Source organism: Zootoca vivipara, chromosome 3 (assembly GCF_965207765.1).
Source record: "Zootoca vivipara chromosome 3, rZooViv2.hap1.1, whole genome shotgun sequence".
NCBI classification, from domain to species: Eukaryota; Metazoa; Chordata; class Lepidosauria; order Squamata; family Lacertidae; genus Zootoca; species Zootoca vivipara.
Window position 1 is genome coordinate 108,529,571 of NC_142586.1, and position 17,992 is coordinate 108,547,562.

Below are 17,992 nucleotides of genomic sequence, written 5' to 3' on the forward strand. Positions count from 1 at the left end.
ACTTAGGTTGGTGTTCATGGTTCCCCTACTACATACCTTTTATCTACAGAAACAATTCTGTGTGGGTTGGCAGCAATTCGATTTTTCTCATAGCAGCTGGCCCCAAAGTTTATGGCCGAATCCAGATTTGTCTTCTCTGGATTTGTCTTCTGCAGATGGAGCTGTCTGCCCACTGCATTGGCTGCCCACTGTCAAAGTCACCAGATTCCTCTAAGGAAGTATGTTGCATAGAGTAAAATAAACAATAACAAACCAGCAATGAGCAAGCTGCTACTTACCTGTGTTGAATGATTCAACTTTCAAAAATGAAGCGTTCTAAAAAGTTGTAACATGATTTGGGAATTCAAAAGATATCTTTGTTAAATTAATATGGTTTAGTTTTGCTTGGTAAGCAATATGTGTGTAAAATTGCATAGAAATCATTAAAATGATTGAAAGTATTTGCAGTCATATATTAATATTAATATTATTACCGGGTATTTAGCATTACCTGGATTTTTCAAAAAGATAAATTTAAAATTCTTTGGTTTTCTGAAAGACCTTTATGTGCTTCTTCATCAGATGTAGACTTAACCAACCTAAATATTGTCCAGTCACTAAAATAATAGCAGATTTGAATTCATTGCACCCAAAAACGTATTTGTCAGTGCTGTTTAACCTGTTCTGTTTCTGCTTTCGGGAGATGTGTTTTGTCACTGTCAGAGGGTCGTCGTGGCTACTCTAGAGTAACTCTGCTTGAGTCCAGTTTGCAAGCTATTTACAGTGCAGAGACAGCTTAAAACATGACCTCTCATTCCGAATCAGAATCCGGCAATGGCGTACGTCTGTTCTTACACCAGCAAAGTAGTCGGGGCACCCCAAAACGCCTCCCCCTCGACCTGCGTTGCAGCGCTCTCCTTAACTCTTGCGCCGGAAGGAGCGATGCCCTCTCAGTTTCCTCCCTGAGCGGTCTGTGACAGGGTTCTCCAACATCCCTGAGCTTCTGCCTGCATCTCTCCGCCCTTGAGCTCTCCCATTGTTCCTCACTCTGATTTCTCTCCCCATCCGAGTCTCTTCCCCCCCCCCCGCTGCTTCAGACCCACTGCTGCTCTCTGTGCTTGGCGAGGTGGACGTCAGGATGATGGGGGCTGGCTCCCTGTAGGGAGTCACCCTTACATCCACCCCCATGACCCCCCTCCCCTCCTGAGGCGGATAGCATGTGGGGCGAGGACTGAAATCCCAGAAAGTCCGTTTCATCCGTTCCTGTGGGAGTGAAAATCTGTTCCCAGTCCGTGCTCTGGGACTGTACTTGGGGGGGATGACTGGAAGCCCAGGAAGTCTGTTTTGTCCGAGCCTGTGGGAATGAAGACCTATTCCCAGTCCTCCCCCTCCCCCTCCTGAAAGACGCGTCCCACCCCCACAGGGCATCCTGCTGGTCGCCTGCGTCCCACTCCTGTTCTTCTGTAGGTGAAGAACCTTCCCAGTCTGCCTCCCCCTCATCACTCGGTGGGGAGCCTCTAGAGTCGGCCCCGCTGCTTGGGGGTGCCACAACTTCCCCCACCCCAAACCTTGGTGGTCTGGGCCTATGTGGAAACAGAGCATGGAATTCCTCTACCAGGTATTCCTCCTGCACACACTCTGCTGGCACCCAGGCATTGCGTGAGGCTGGAGGCCCTTCCCATACCAGCAGGTACTCCAAACTGTCCTCCCCCCATCCAGGTGGACATCAGGATGGTGGGGGCTGGCTCTCTGTAGGGAGTCACCCTTACAGTCACAAGAGATTAGTTTCCTCCCAGCCAAGCAACTTCTCTCTTTCCCTGACTTGATGCATTATTTCTTTAAGACCACCCCACACCCAGGTTCTGGTCTCGAGTCTTAGCCTCCTCTCCCCACACACCACTGCAGTCTTTCTTTTCACACCTCTGCAAGCATCTGCCATGTGCATAGCTGCCAAGTTATCCCCCTTTTTAAGGGATTTTCCCTTATGCTGAATAGGCTTCCTCACGAGAAAAGGGAAAACTTGGCAGCTATGCATCATGTGTATCCACTCCTCTGCTCAGCAGCCAATATTTGTATGTGCCACTTATACGGAGGCACACATGCCAATCATCATAAACCACAGCAGCTGTAGTTCCAGAGCCTGCAGCAGCCATCCAGGCTAGATGCCAATAATATCTCCCATGTTGTCCCCTGGGGTTTTTAAATGCTGAGTTTCCAGAAGCTCATAGCTATCAAGTTTTCCCTTTCCTCGCGAGGAAGCCTATTCAGCATAAGGGATTTTCCCTTTTTTTTAAAGGGAGAACTTGACAGCTATGCAAGCTGGAAAAGGAGGGAGTCTCTCTCTCTCTCTCTCTCTCTCTCTCCCTCCCTCCTCCTTCTTACAAACCATGGGAGCATTCAGACAGCTCCAACAATGCGGATTGAAATCACGGTTTCTGCTGCACAGTTTCTGCTGGGTTTGCTGAACTATTAGAAGCCAAGGGGAGGCCATTGGAAGCCTTTGCTGGTGGACTCTTGTTAGACACGTGGAGTCCCAGCTGAGACCAGCTCAGCCTGAGCTCTCGCAGGCCTGGAAAACCAGGGGCAACCTTCCAATTATTCTCACGACTTTTTACCTTGCTTTCCAGTATGCTCAATCGGCTAACAATACGAGATTGTTGCAACAGCTTACAAAAAAAAAAGCTTTAGCAACAAATCTAAATGGCGTTACAAACCAAACCCATCCAGTAATTTTCAATAAAGTTAAATGTAACAGAGACCAATAGATTGTTTCAACCGGCCACCAGTTATTTGAATGCAGATTTAGCCCTGAATCTTAAAAAAAAATGCTTTAGGAAGTTTACAGGCTATGGACACCTCCCTAGGTAAGTTATTTCTAGACTCGAGGAGCCACTACAGAAGAGACCCTTCCCTGACCCATAAGGCCTGCTTCAGTTTTTGGTGGAGTCTTCACAGGCCCTCTCTGACTGGTTGTAGAGAAAGAGAGAAATGACTTGGATCCTCATAGGTCACAGCTATGAAGGCTAGAAATTTCGTGCATTAAAAATGAAACCAAGTCTACAAGATACCAGCTCTCTCCATCTTCAGCGCAATGTGGTTTGTGCACAGAGAAACTGTATACTTGTGAGAAATAGTATTGGGGCCTAGGGGCTGCATTTAATTTTCCAAGCCTTCATAAAGCACAGTTTATGAAGTGATGGATGAACGCCAAAGCGTGCCCCCCTCCACATCTCATGCTGTTTTCAGATCTGCTCTGGAGAGTTGCAGGGGGACCCAAAGCCAACGTTGGGGGTGTGCTGAGGAGGAGAGGGGAAGAATGTTTTGTCGCACAAGGAGAAATCCTTCCGCTGAAAGAGCTTTAGCCATAGTGCTACATTGAATATGCCCCACGAACACTTAGGTTTTAACCTTAAAATATTCCAAGCTGGGTCATGCTTTTGCACCCAAAAAGAAAAAAATTGCAGCTGAGTTCCATTACTTGGTCCAATTTGAGGAGTTGGTGGAGAATTGTTTTTAAAGAGCTGCTGTTTTGAACCTCATTTCTGCATCCCTTAAACTTCGCAGACCTTGATTCTTCTTTCTCCAAATGTTTTGTTGTTTCCTTCCAATTCAGGGCATTCCTCTACAACAGAAAGAGAGAAGTGAAATTTGTATTGTAACGATTGTTTAACAAGGCGGGTCTGGGCATATAAATCCTGCGGTGATTTTAGTATGTGCATTTCATTGAGAAAATTAATGGATGTTTCTCTCTCCTCCCCCCCCCCCATTTTTCTTCTCTCCCTTCTCATTTTTGCTATCTCTACCTCCCCTCCATCTCCCCCTTTCTCGTCCCCTTCCTTCTTTCTCTTGCTCCTCTGATTGGCTCTCCGCCCCTTGCTCTGTCTGCTTAATTTAGGAGTGGGGCACTTATCAAAGGAGCCACAGGAACAGTCTCGCGGTGTGGGAGTCCTAAAAGAAGTGCTCCCACACCACGGGACCATTTGGTCAGTAGCGCGACTGTCCCGGACAAGCCAGGGCAATTGTAAGCCATACAGTTTTATACTTAGGACACGAATCAATTGTACCTTGGATGAGAAAGATATTTATATGCACCAGGCTTGAATGGCTTTAACCAAGCAAGCCATATTGTTGATGGTACTTCTGATGTTTGCAGGTGTTTGATGTTACTGATATGTGGGGCATTGCAAAGCCTTTGCATTTTGCCTTTTACTAACACCTGATTTGTATCCCTTGTTTTAAGCACCTGTCTGTTTTGAATTGCATGGCCGGGGGAACAAATAACCTCTATGATAACCAGTGGGGAAGTGACCCTTAAACAGAAAGTTAATTGCACAAGGCACATTGAAGCTCTGCTTTCTCCCCCTGGCTGCCTTACTCTAATACAACCAATGCAGTACGGGCATCCTTTTTGGCAAGCATGCCTCAACTCAAATATGAAGTATTAAGACAGCGCCACTCTAACACACCTTGAAGAGCATATGCAACCCCACCAACACTGCTTTGCTGTATCTCTTCTGTTGGTCTACTGTGTCTGGGAAAAATTGCCAATACTAACTACAAGCTCATATTTTAAAATGGCTCCCATTTTTTTTTTTTGCATCGCGACTTGAATGCTTAAGACTAACTGACTTGTGTAAAGTTGGTCCTTTTGTGTGTGCAGAAGGTACTTTTAGGAGAAATGCTTAAATTGCTTTATGGATGTTCACACGTTAAGTTTATTTGCTCCTTTCGAAATGCCGTCCATGCAGTTTTTGATGGTGGCCGAGGACAGAGGGGGAGGGCTTGGGGGCTATAGCAGTGTGCATCTGCTGGAGCTTGGACCAGCTCATTTGCCCCTTTTGAGGAAGGAATATAATATAAGAATATAAGGAAAATATAGAAAGTGAGCCATGGAGAACATGGAATGTGCAGGCGAACAGGAAGTGTCTGTCTGTCTGTCTAGTCCTCTTTACATGAGAGATGCACAGGCTTTATGTTTGCATGGATGAAACACCTGAGTGTTTCATCTGAAAAGGGCTTTTACCTCCCTATCTCCTCTCTGTTGCTGCTGTGCCATCTATATAAATGGCACCTTACAAAGTTACTGTTCGCAGCTTGAGTTCGTATGCAACAGAAGAAGTTAACTATCCTGAAATGAATCCTTCTTTGGAGCACACAGACGTAACTGTAATGCATTGAGAATGGACTTAGTATGGAAAAAAAAGAAAGTTTGTGCTTCTTGGCAGGGCCGGTGCTAGGGTTTTTTGTGCCCTAGGCGAGATCATCTTCTGCCCCCCCCCCATTTCCCAGAGTTGTTGTTGACCTTTTTAAGGAAAAATATAAGTGGAATAAAAAATAAATAAATAAAAATAAAAATTAGAAAAAAAAAATAAAAAGTAGAAAATAAAAAGAGAGTTCCTTGGTTGTTGGTGAGGGGGGAAGGGGTAAAAAGCAGTCTCTTTACCTTGTCAGCTAGCGGCCTTCTCTGTTTCTGCCGTGGCCTTCCCCTGCTTCCCTTGGAGCCCATCTCGGCGCGCTAGCTGCTGGAGGGGTAGGCCCGGCTCGAGCAAGCGGAGAGGGCGCCTCCAGGGCCGTCCCTAGGCTCGGGCTGGGTGGCGCAAGGCGCCAGGGTGCCTGGCCATCAGGGGCGCCGAACTCAGCGGCTTCAGGCAGCTTTCCGGAGCTTCGCTCGGGGAGCGGGAGCATGGGGTCGCTTCCGCGGAACAGCTGAAAGGTGCAACGAGGTGGCCCCAGGCTTGCGCTCCCCGCACGCCTCCGGAGCTTCCGCACTATAGCCTGAAGCCGCTCAACAGCTGAGGGCGCGGAGGAGGCAGCCCCAGGCTCGCGCTCCCCGCGCACCTCCGGAGTTTTCTAAGCAAACTGATCTGCTTCCCACTTCCAACAGTTGCATAGGTAATGTGGACAGCTCAGGATAAGCTAATACTGCAAAATGGACAATGGGAGAACTTAAAGAAGGAACAGCCCAGATTTTTTTAGGTGTGGGCAGGTATCAAATATTCTGCACTTGCTTCTGCAAGTGATCTTGGGGAGCCAGCCATTCAGAAGGCACAGGTCTGCTGATCTCATGCCAGCTTCTGCCAAGCCATATTGAGTGGCTCAGTACAGAATGAAGTAGCCAAAATGAGAGCAATGATTGGGGGGGGGGGCTAGGAGGAAACCCATTATTTTCTGTATAAAATCTGTGATCGCTCCTTGTCAGTGCAAACTCAACTGAGAATTCCAGAAAGCCACTCCCTCTTGTTCTTTTTCTTAGCAGAATCGTAAGATTGGTGTGTGGAATGCTCCCTTAGCTCAGGCAGGTGTATGCATACTGAGGACTATAATGCTTCTGGCTTCTATCAGGCTGCCTGCAGAAATCGCTCACTTTGAGCTGGCGCAAGGCAGTCCTTTATGACACTTTTCAGTACAGCTGAGGCTCCTTTTGCACAAGAAAGGAAAGTCTGCCAGTGTATGCAATAGATACAAGCCAGTGAAGTAGTTAGACAGCTTGGCCCAGAATATTGCTTTGCGTTTTGGCATTGCTCACAAGACTGTCTGCTATTTGTATTTCAATGCACACCAGAGTATGCTGGAAACGATGAGGAGACAAGGTCCTTCCAGTGTGGTGTAGTGGTTAAGAGCGGTAGACTCGTAATCTGGTGAACCGGGTTCGATTCCCCGCTCCTCCACATGCAGCTGCTGGGCGACCTTGGGCTAGTCACACGTCTCGGAAGTCTCTCTGCCCCACTCACCTCACAGAGTGTTAGTTGTGAGGGAGGAAGGGAAAGGAGAATGTTAGCTGCTTTGAGACTCCTTCGGGTAGTGAGAAAGCGGGATATCAAATCCAAACTCTTCTTCTTCTCTTCTTCTTAAAAGCAGAGTCTGCTTGCCCAGAAGTGAGATGTAATCAACTGATGCACTGCAACACCCCCACACAGCCAAAGGGCTGGTCATATTTCATTGACCCGATTTACTTTTTTAAATTGAGAAAATACTGCCAGTACAGCAGTTTGAAAGAGATTTGTCTGCCAGCTACGAATTCCAAAAAAAGCCAACCAGAAGAAATATCTTCCAGACCATCCAAGTTATCAGCAAATTCAGGCAGGAGGTGAAATCTATAAGCAGCCATAAGCTCTCCTGTATTCCCCTTTCCTCCTCGAGGAGTTCTCCTTCTTGAAATAATAATAAAAGAACTTTACAAAAGAGAAGAAGTTTCTGCTTCCATTTTAAATAAACCACAGTTTGGCGTGTCATCCCAACCCTCAGTTGCTATTAATCTTAACTATGGTTAGTTGAATCAAGCCGGCTTCATAAACTGTGGTTTGAAGTTGGCCTTTTTCAACTGGACATGATTAAAATTAACTGAGGTTAATCTGAAATTGAAGTGAAATCTTCTGGACTCCTCTTTGATGCTATTCCAGAAGAGGTGGGGGAGCCCAGATTCACGATGGGAGCCTAACTCTGCAATTCTGTGCCTATTTACTCTGAAGTAAATCTTGCTGTGTTCAATAGCGCGCTTAGTATTGCAATGAAAATAGGCCAATGGGAAATCTACACCAAAAAGTATTAGTTTGAGCTTTGGGGAATGTTCAGTACAGTTCCAACCATACCCAGACTATGAGGTTAGTGAAATTGCAAAGATCCTACTCCCGCACATCACTGTTTAAGAAGGAGACAAACATCTTGTCTTGAGCAAACCTATTAATCACTGATCTGCTATGCCAGGACCCACAGCAAAACAATTGGTAGCTTGAAAAAAAGGTCCCCTAAATCCTCTTCCGCTCTGATTATATTAATCTGATTTTCTGCTTGCTCATATTTGTAAGCAGAGTCAGAGTGACACGTGAATGCAATAAGCAGCATTCAAGTAGCAGAACTGTTTTACTGGAGAATTCATGGTTTCACTATCCTTGGTAAAACAAGTGTCCGGTGATCAAGTCCACTTGAGCATTATTTTTTTTACCCTTCCTCTTTCAACAAACCTGTCCTCGCTTTGCCTTCTGTCTCCAACAGAACAAGCTCTCTGCTTTTACTTTTCCTCTCCAACCAAACTGCACTGGTCAATTTGCTATCTTCCCCTCCTTACCTGGCTTGGCATTTTCTGTTTCTCAATCAGGGTTCTGTAGCCTTTAACTTCTAGTAAGTCCTCTGGCTGAAACAGCAGTGATTTCCTTAAAGAACCCCGGATTAATTTATTCCATGCAGAACAATATTTATGCATAGCTCAAGCTATTCCTGCTTCACATATTTTCTTGTAACTTGTGCCTCTTCACTGCTAATTCGACTAAATCCTACTCAGGTCTCTTTCTATCTACACTTTGAAGGGTGACTCATATGAACATATTTCCCATGATTACTTACTTAGGCTTCAGGATTTGCAAATCCAGTTTACATTTTAGCTCAGTTCCAGCTAGTCTCCTGTTGGTTCACCCGATAACCTGGCCCAAGTGGCTGCTGAGCTGCAATGCTGACCATTATCTGGGTGCAGTAAAGGTAAAGGGACCCCTGACCATTAGGTCCAGTTGTGACCAACTCTGGGGTTGCAGCGCTCATCTCGTGTTATTGGCCGAGGGAGCCAGCGTACAGCTTCCAGGTCATGTGGCCAGCATGACAAAGCCACTTCTGGCGAACCAGAGCAGCCGTTTACCTTCCCGCTGTAGCAGTACCTATTTATCTACTTGCACTTTGATGTGCAGTACAACACAACAAATATTGGGCCAAAAACTCTCCCTCTTCCTTGAAGAGTAAGACTCTGGGCTTGCCAAAGTGCCAGGTTTGAGTTTTGTGGTGCTTTACATTCGCAAAACATTGGAAAATTCCTCTGCAATATTTGAGAACACTTGTACTTTTCTCTGAGTGCCATTCGTGGCAAACACACACTTCCTTGTTATGTTACTGCAAAGAAACGGTTAATACTTGTATTATGTTTTAACTTGCTTTCCTTTGGAGGCAGGGAATTGTCAAGTAAGTATATGCAACACCCAGGGGGGGGGAGGGAAATAAAACCCACACAGCTTTCTGTGAATGTACCATTCAGCTTACTAAAATGTGTTAAGGGTAAATATATTCTGCTAACAACCATACAGATTTCACCTCCATAGCATTTTATTGTTCAGAATTAAGTGGTTTGGGGGGGTCACAAACCAGCTTTCATCAGACTTTCTAGGAGTGTTACATGACTTGTGATGTGGCATTAGTTTTACATCTCTTAGACAAATGTTTGAGGTGCTATGAGACTGCAAAAGGCATATGTGTGCATATATACATGTTTATGTATATATGAATATACTGAGTATTTGCGCATATATGTGCTGTGCATAGAGAAATATAAAATTTTACAAAATTTTATATGTATGTATACATTTTCAAATTATATCTTGTGTTTCTTCTCCTATATGGCTTATGTCATGGTGAGCAGTGTCTTCCTGGGGTGAAAACAGATGTAACATTCTTAAAAGTAGTCATGTTGGGTTCTTAAACCTGCAGTATGAGCCGCGCTTCACAACTTCCCTTGCACTTATGCATGTCTTGCAAACAGAAGACTGGATCAACTCCCCAGGCAGACTGACCAGCTTCTTTTTAAATAGTATATTCCCCTTTGTTAATTTTTATATTCTTCAGTTAACAATTTAAAAAACCACAAACTTTTTAAAAAATATAACATTTGCCCATCTGCTCTGGGAGTTATGGAAGAGGTAGGTTGGTGACGGCATAGGCGTTAGCCAATAGGTACCCTGGGACTTGCTTGTTCTTCCCTGGCATGCTAAAAACATGGACACCCACCCACTCCCAACAGCTTGTTCCAGGACAATATAATGTACCTGTGTGTTTTGAGACAGTGAATGTGCTTGCAGAGCTCTTCTCCCACATTTAATGTTACATCTGTCTTCACCTTCGCTTTCTTCACAAATCCTGCCTTGCTTTCCCCATAAACTGTATTGGACATCCTTAGGAGGAGAACTGTGGAAATCGGTTCATTTCTAAACTATACTAAAACAGAAAGAAGAGAAAAACTGGTTCGAGAGAAACTTTTGAGTACTTTCCAAATTGTTGCTGCTAAGGCTTCATCAAATTTCCATGCATACATCTGAGTCTTTTAGGTTGATGTCATGTGCCTACAAAAAACAAACAAACCAAACTTTTTCCCTGATCCTGGGAATTACAAGCACTGCATGCCTGATGCTGTTCATGCAGTTCCAAAGAGTGATAGATGCTGAGGATCGTGAACTCTCTGCACTACACATTTAAAGCAGTACCATCCCAATTTGAACAATTATGACTTCCCCCAGGAACTTTATAAAGAAATTCCTTCCAGTAGCACCTTAGAGACCAACTAAGTTTGTCATTGGTATGAGCTTTCATGTGCATGCACAATTCTACCTACCTGTACCCAGGAACTTTAGTTAGTTAAGGGTGCTGATAGTTGTTTGGAAATGGTAGCTCAGCGATGGGAATAGGGCTTTCCTGAGTTTCCTAGGAAGAAGGATTTATTGTCAAACCACCCTTGGAAAATGGGCGTCTCCTAACACCTCGCAGCACCGTTAACAAACCCCTTTTCCCAGGATTCACTGTGGGAAGCCATGTGCTTTAAATGTAAAGTGTGAGTGTAACCACAGTCAGGTGTAATGGGAGAGAGAGAGAGAGAGAGAGAGGTGGTGCCAAATCCAAACACCTCCTTGTTCCTCTTCTACCTAAGGGTGTGTAAATTATCGTTTATGAAAAGCAGTTTCCCCCACAGGCAGTTTTGGGAGCTGTGCTATGCCACCGCTTCCGGTAGTCCGTTTTGCTAAGCAGCAGAATGCTGAGAGTGTTTTGCTTTTGAGAGGGCGGCAGAGCATCCTGCCCTTTCTCCTTGACCCCTGGAGAAGGGCAAGGAGGAACATTGCTCCAACCCAGGGGTAAACAAACAAACAAACAAACCCCTGCATTGCAAAATGTGACTCAGCAATATCGAAAGCAACACAATGGCCAATTTTGATGTTTTGCATTATTTCATAAAGTTTTCTAGACTGTAATTGTTTCTGGCCATCGTGTTGCTTTCGATATTGCCAACCAAGGGGTCGGCAAGATTTACCTTTCCTGGGCCAGTCCACTCCAGTGGAGATCCCTCTGTGAGTCGAATAGCGCGCCTGCCCGCGATTTCTGGCATCTGCGCCTGTGCAGACACGATTTCTGGTGGCTGTGTCTGCGCAGACATGATTTCTGGTGTCTGCATATGCACAGATGTGATTTCTGGCATCTGCGCATGCACAGACACGCTTTCCGGCGCCACGGAAGTGAGCCCCCACGCCACACTGTGCTGGTTTAGCGCAACGCGCGGGAACTCACTGAGCAGGCGGCTCACTTCAGGGGCGGCTTGTGGGCTGGTTAAACAACCCCCATGGGCCGCTTGTGGCCCATGGGCCTTAGGTTGCAGACCCCTGCTCCAAGCCATGGACATTTCTGTCGATAGTGCCTGGGCTACTCAATGTTGGAGCGGCAGGCAGGTTTCTTACTGCTCCTGTGGAAATGGAAGTTAGAGAAGATATTCAGACACACCATTGCCTCCTGGCCCTGGTGATCCCAGTGCCTAGAATGATGCAAGTCTCACTGTGCCCAACAGAGCTTACTCTGGGGTACGTGGGCATAGGATCGCTGTGTTACAGCACCGTCTTCTTATATATGCTCACTCGGAAGTAACTCTCATTTGGTTCAATGGGGCTTACTCCCAGGTAAGTGGGCAGAGGAACACAGCCTTAAATCACTTTTCAAACAATGCTTTTTTCCTATTTTTCCCCTGCGGAATGGTGGTGGGGTGAGGAATCCTTCGGTTCTTCACCCCTTTTTGGAAATTGCTCCTTAGACACGAGTTGCTGGTTTTCGCTTACCGTATTTTTCCATGTATAAGAGTAGGTTTTCCCCCTAAGGACAATGTCAAAAATTAGGTGGCATCTTATACATGGATAGTGCCAAGGGTGGACTGGCGATTGGTTGTTGCCGCAAAAATAGGGGGCGTCTTATACATGGGGGCGTCTTGTAGATGGGAAAATACGGTAATTCTAGTGGAATTAGAAGAGTGGCCTAAAGGAGTGAATGGACTACATTTCAACCCAAATGCTTATTGAATTGCCACTTCAGCCTTGCAGAATTTACTAGCATTGCATTACAAGGGAGGAGTCGGCAGTCTAGGGTAGTGGAGAGCTTTGTACCCTTTGTTTAAGGAATCTCTTAAAACCGAAACAGACTGGGTGTTTGGAGTCAATGGCAGCTGTACAGCAAGAGCTTAGCCACGCCTATGCTCTTCAATGTTCATTGCTCCCATTTCGAGCCAAAGAGCAGGTTTTCCCTGGGAAGGGGCAGGGCACTGGGGAAGCTTCGTGTTTTCTTGACATGGGACAAGTGGGAGTGCGGAGGAGCCCTAACTCTCTGCAGCCACCCCACCCCTCTAAAGTGAAACTTCACAGACAGAGCCTTTGGATCAACATAATGCAGAAAACATTCCCTATCCTACACTCTCCTTCCATTGCAGCACTACAGGCCGGTGAAGCGGTGAATCTGCTATTTCTTAGGACAGCCTTCCCCCAACCTGGCACCTTCCAGATTATTTTGGACTACAGCTCCTTTCAGCCCCAGCCAGCATGGTGGTGGCTGATGGGAGTTGTAGTCTGAAACATCTGGAGAGCATCAGGATGGGGAAAAGTTGCCTTTGGATGGGGACAAGGGGCCACTCCAAATATTACGTATTTAGGTATGCATTCAAAATATTTTTTTAAGTGTGCACCTCAAATAGACATAGGGGGATGTGACAAAATTTGTTTTTGCAAGCACTTGTATTGCACAGGAACACTCTTCGAGGAGTTGTGATTCCCTGCTGAGTGTCGGCTCCATGGCAAACCGGTTCTATATATGATGCTTTTGAATGCAAAGCAAAAAACAAACAAACCCCACATCCATCTATTGTTTGAAGCTGTTACTATACTCTGGACTTCTCTTTAGGTGTGCAAGATGCCAAAAGACTTTTTTGCAGGGCTGTTTGGAGTATGTGGGGAGCACTGATAAAGCTTCCTCTCTTTCTTTTCTCCTTGTCTTGTAGGATCTTTAGTGCAGACTTTGCCCCACGATGTCAGGGTATGATCTTTCTGAATTTGCGGACTGGCGCACTCTTTTAATTTCTGTTTTAGTTCTTGCTGGCATGCTTGAATAGCATGGCCTCATAGGAATGACCGGTCAGTTCAAAAGAGGCTTGTGCATGAATGTCTATAATGGCCTGATTCTGTTTCTCTGAACTGTACTAAGTTTCTCACTTGGCTTTATTTGCTGCTTACAAGGGGATCAAGGTAACTCTTTTCAGTGTTGAAGTGTTTTGCTCATGCTTAAACTGAACATACTTACCTACCTGAGTTGTGGTCGTTTGGTTTGCCGCTATTTCCTCAATAACTTTGCTGCAACTTTTTATAGCTAAATAATGTGAGATAATCAACATTAGCTGTCGTCTTTGTGACGACCTATATTTTTAAAACTCTGCTTCCAAGGTCATTGCTACATATTTCTGTACCTCCATTGTGATTGTCATTTGACCGCCGCCTTCTCCAACCTGATGTCTTGCAATATGTCTTGGGTGACAACTCCCAATGGTGAAAACATCTGGATGACACCAAGCTGGGAAAGGCTGTTCCAGTGGATTTATTTATTTTACTATAATATGCTCGGCATTTCTCCAAAGATAATAATTGATCTGTTGCATATTTCATTCAGTGCATTGGGAAAAACATACTAGACCTTTGTCATTCACACACACCCCCCTTTATTTTCTGTTTTACAATTTAAAGTACTCGTTTTTACATCTTTCAGATATCAATGACTTCCCTTCTTCTCTTTCCATGGTTCATTTTGCAAATCACAAATCCCTGCATATTTTTCAAAAACTATACCATTCAGTATTCCATTATTACATCCGTCAATATTTATTTACACTTTTGAGTTTATCTTAATGCTGCCAGCATTTTCAAGACCTTGGTCTTAATATCAGAAGGTTATTGCAAGCCATGAAATGTCTTATGTGCACATTTATGTCTTAGCGAGTTTTTGTATGCGTGTGCTTGATTCAGCTGAATAACCAAACCTAACAATGAAATCTCCTTTTTTAAAAATAATAAAAAAGTGCTCACCATGAAGCTCATGTTTTCATGGCTGCCCACAGCGTACTTGAATGGATATATTACAGGGGTGGGGGCAAAGGGATCATAAACTCCTTACCTTTTGTGGCAGCCCTCTCCATTACTGTTTTTAGGAAGACTACAGGAGAGTGATAATTTTACTAAAACTGGAAGGAGTCAAGTGGTAGAATCATAGAATCATAGAATTGGAAGAGACCACAAGGGCCATCCAGTCCAACCCCCTGCCGAGCAGGAAACAGATTTAATCATGTCATCATGCACCCCCAATCTTTACTGCCATAATTTGAGCACTGTGTGCAACAACCCAGTTCATGTGGTAAGAAAGTTACGCTCCAAAAAATTGTTCTCAAACTACTTCTTGAAGTTCAAGAAACCAGGACTCTTAACAGGTCACTGAAGGCCAAAAAGGAAAAAGGAAAAAAAGAGGTCTCTCATTCGCAAGAGTATTCTAATTCGTCTTTGTGCTAAAGATTACAAAGACCCAATCTGCGCAGGGACCTTCCATCGTCTTCAAAATGGGTGTTAATCTTGGGATCGATGCTCCTCATTGCATGCAAGTTTTTTGCAACCCAATGTGGACTCTGCAAAAAGCATGCATGCAACGAGTACTAACATCACTGTTACCAAAACACCAGCCCATATATGCCCCCCAATTTAATCTAGATTCATCCTTTCCAAGGGAAATCAGATAAAAAAATTAATAAAAAACAACAACACCTTGTTGCCAGCATCCTATTTGTGATATCTCAGTGGTTTATTCGTAATATTAAGCCCATGTCTGAAAGAACCCATAGACTTCTATGCCATTTGCATGGAAGAGTAGCAGTATTTATAAAAGCCAGCAATAAGGGCTTTGTTTCTGACAACTCATTGTATTTGTATTTTCTGTTCTCTTTCCACCACCCCAATAATTATAGTTGTTTACTTTGCAGGCATTAATTGCTACTGCAGTAGAGACAAAGAATTATGAGTCAATGTCGCTGGCTGATCCTTACATAACAAAGCAAAGGAAGAAAATCAGCCAGTTATTATTACCCCCAAACAAATGCTCAGTAAATATCATAGAAAGCCGAGACCTCACTAACAAAAAACATTCTGCCTTTGTCTGGCAACCAATCTTTCAGAAAACACAGTCATGTTCTAAGAGGACTCAGAAGTCACTTGGGTCAGATGTCTACAACACACAGCCTTATTAAAAAACAAACCACAGAGTCAATAAACGTCGTCCAGTTATATTGCACATGGTAAAATGCTATTCTTCATGCCTTCTTCGTTTCATGCTGTTTGAAATTGGAGATGCTGTTTGAAATTGGCAGCGCTTGTTTTCATTCTGACAGCTGGGTCCTTGAAAAATCTATCAGAGACAACAGAGCAGCTGTGGATTCCCCCCCCCCTTTTCCAAAAGCATCTGCAGAAATTCCATCCACTCCCAGTCCCTTCTTAAAGAGTGAACAAGAGTCCTTGGTGAACCACTGCCAGTCAGAGCAGACAATGCTGGATCAGTGCTATAAAACAGCTCCATATGTTCCTTCTATTTATTTATTTTTTAAAAAAGACCATGAAAAGTTTCATCATAGAAATGCCTTACACTGAATCAGACTGCTGGCCAATCTAGCTACATTCTGTCTTCACTGACTGGCAGTGACTGCCCGGAGTTTCAGACAGGGGACACTCCCAGCCTTACCTGCAGAGGCGGTTTTAGGGGTAGTGCAGCCATTGTGGACGCACTGGGTGCCATGCTGCAGGAGGCGCCGCAGCAATGCTGTAGAACGGAGCACAAGAGGGAAGGGGTATCAAAGTTTAATGTCGCATGGGGCACCACTGAAATCCGAGAGCCCAGAGTCCACCACTGCAACCTGGGGATGACAAGGATTGAACCCGAGACCTTCTGAATGCAGAGCAGATGCTCCTCCACTAAGCTATGGCCTTAGGCCAGGAGGCAAAAGGCCACACAGAGTGTTCTATGTGCACATCCTCTCCCTGCCATCACAGCCCTCTCCAACTGTAGAGTTGGAAGGGATCCCGAGGGTCATCTAGTCCAACCCCCTGCAATGCAGGAATCTCAGCTAAAGCATCCAAGACAGATGGCCTTCCAACCTCTGATTGGAAACCTCCAAGGAAGAAGAGTCCACAACCTCCTGAGGGTGTCTCTTCCACTGTTGAACAGCTCTTACTATCAGAATTTTTTTTTCTGTATGTTTAGTCGGACTCTCCTTTCTTGTAACTTGAAGCCATTGGTTCGAGTTCTATCTTCCAGAGCAGGGGGGGGGAAACAAGCATGCTCCCTCCTCCATGTGACAGCCCTTTAGATGGCTATTGTATCCCCTCTTTTCCAGGCTAAACATGCCCAGCTCCTTCAGAAGCCACTCCTGATGGTCAGAGCAGCCTTTGATGTAGCTTACAACCATACAAGTGAGCAGGAGCCTTTGGGATTGGGGCAGATTTCGTCCTTCCTTTTTTTATGAAAGCCTGGTTTAACAAATCAGCCGCCTTTCCTGACATTTATACGTAAGGGACTCTTTCATATGCTAGCCAAAACACCTTGGGCGTTGTTTCAGATTCACTCCAGTATGGTTTTGAAATAAGACGGCAGAGTGCAACTCATTCTCCATCCATAGATAATCTCGAAGCAGCCATGACCCCCTGGCAGCAAGATATACACCACCCAGGCTCCAGCTAGCTAGTTTCATTACCCAGTGGGTTATTTCTTACCCATTCATGTGTGCTGATCTTCGTGTTTTCATTGTGCTTCTTTCAGGCCTCCAGTTAGCAGAGCTGCTCCTCAACCTGAGAAACTGCAAAAGAATAACATCAATAAAAAAAGGAAACTGGTTGAGGTCAGGGTTAATCCTTTGTTATTTTATGCTAATTGCAACCTGGGCTGAATGAATTTTTGCTTTGCTTCAAGAGTTTTTGTGTGCGATGGCAATTATGGACAAGCAACAAGCTGGTCTTTGCCCTCAGTGATTTTTATTTGTTTTTGATGTTCTTCTCCACAAGCCATGCAAAATGTTTAATTTGCGCATGCAGTTGCAATGAATTTCTTATTGGCCTCTTGCTGCTTTTAATTATTGGGTCAGTTTTTTCCAAGAATGCTACCTGCCAGAGCAAACAGCAATTGTGCTTTCCGTGTATGGCATTTGCATGCCAAGACCCCGAGGCCTCCCCCTTATGTTGAATAATAACACGTGGACACCATATTTTAGGTTAATGGGCAAAATTTAGGCCACAACTTTATTGGTTGCAGAATGTGAGCGGTATTGGCTTAGGCACTGGAATTGAACCGACTATATCTGACTACTGCCCGCCTGCAGGAAGTCTCATGAGGGTTAACCACCAGTAGGGGGAGCCCTGTTGATGCACATCAACTTGGAGCTCCCCCCCAGGGTCACCGGAAGGTCGTGCCATGGCCCTAGCCTCCACCCGAGCTTTAGACAGGAACCACGACCCCCGGATTCCTTTAACGGAATACCCTTTAGAATGGAGGCGATGGCCACACCTCACCTCCCCCAATCCAGGTTTTACCAATGCCTAACCGCCACTCGAACTGAAGGCTCACCACCCTCACTCCTGCAACCAACCTCTAATGCCCTCAAAGACCATGGGCAACCAAACACCATTTCCCCAATTGGAAATATGTATGCCATCAGCACAGAACAAGGCCTCTTTTGCTGAACGTAATGGCGAGGTGTGCAATCACCCGGTCCTTCAGCTCTTCCACCTTCCTAGTCACCGCTCAGTTCACGAGTTTTCCACACACGTTTTCTCCAGGAGCATTGCTGCCAACTTGTCAAAGTCCCTTTTAATGCTCCAAGTCAAATCAGAGCAAACAGCAATTGGGTTTTCCATGTATGGCATTTGCTCCAATTCAGCAGTTT

The 17,992-nt window shown here is 45.0% G+C and overlaps 1 protein-coding gene across 2 annotated transcripts in view; it reads left to right on the forward strand.

Annotated features, from left to right (window-relative positions):
- The window catches only part of EML6 (EMAP like 6), a 165,604-nt gene that overhangs the window by 124,545 nt on the left and 23,067 nt on the right, over positions 1–17,992 (forward strand). For both annotated transcript variants that reach the window (XM_088667421.1, XM_060273134.2), the window contains one exon: positions 16,873–16,951. In XM_088667421.1, coding sequence (XP_088523547.1) covers positions 16,873–16,951 — 79 coding nt within the window. The remainder of the gene's footprint in view (positions 1–16,872; positions 16,952–17,992) is intronic.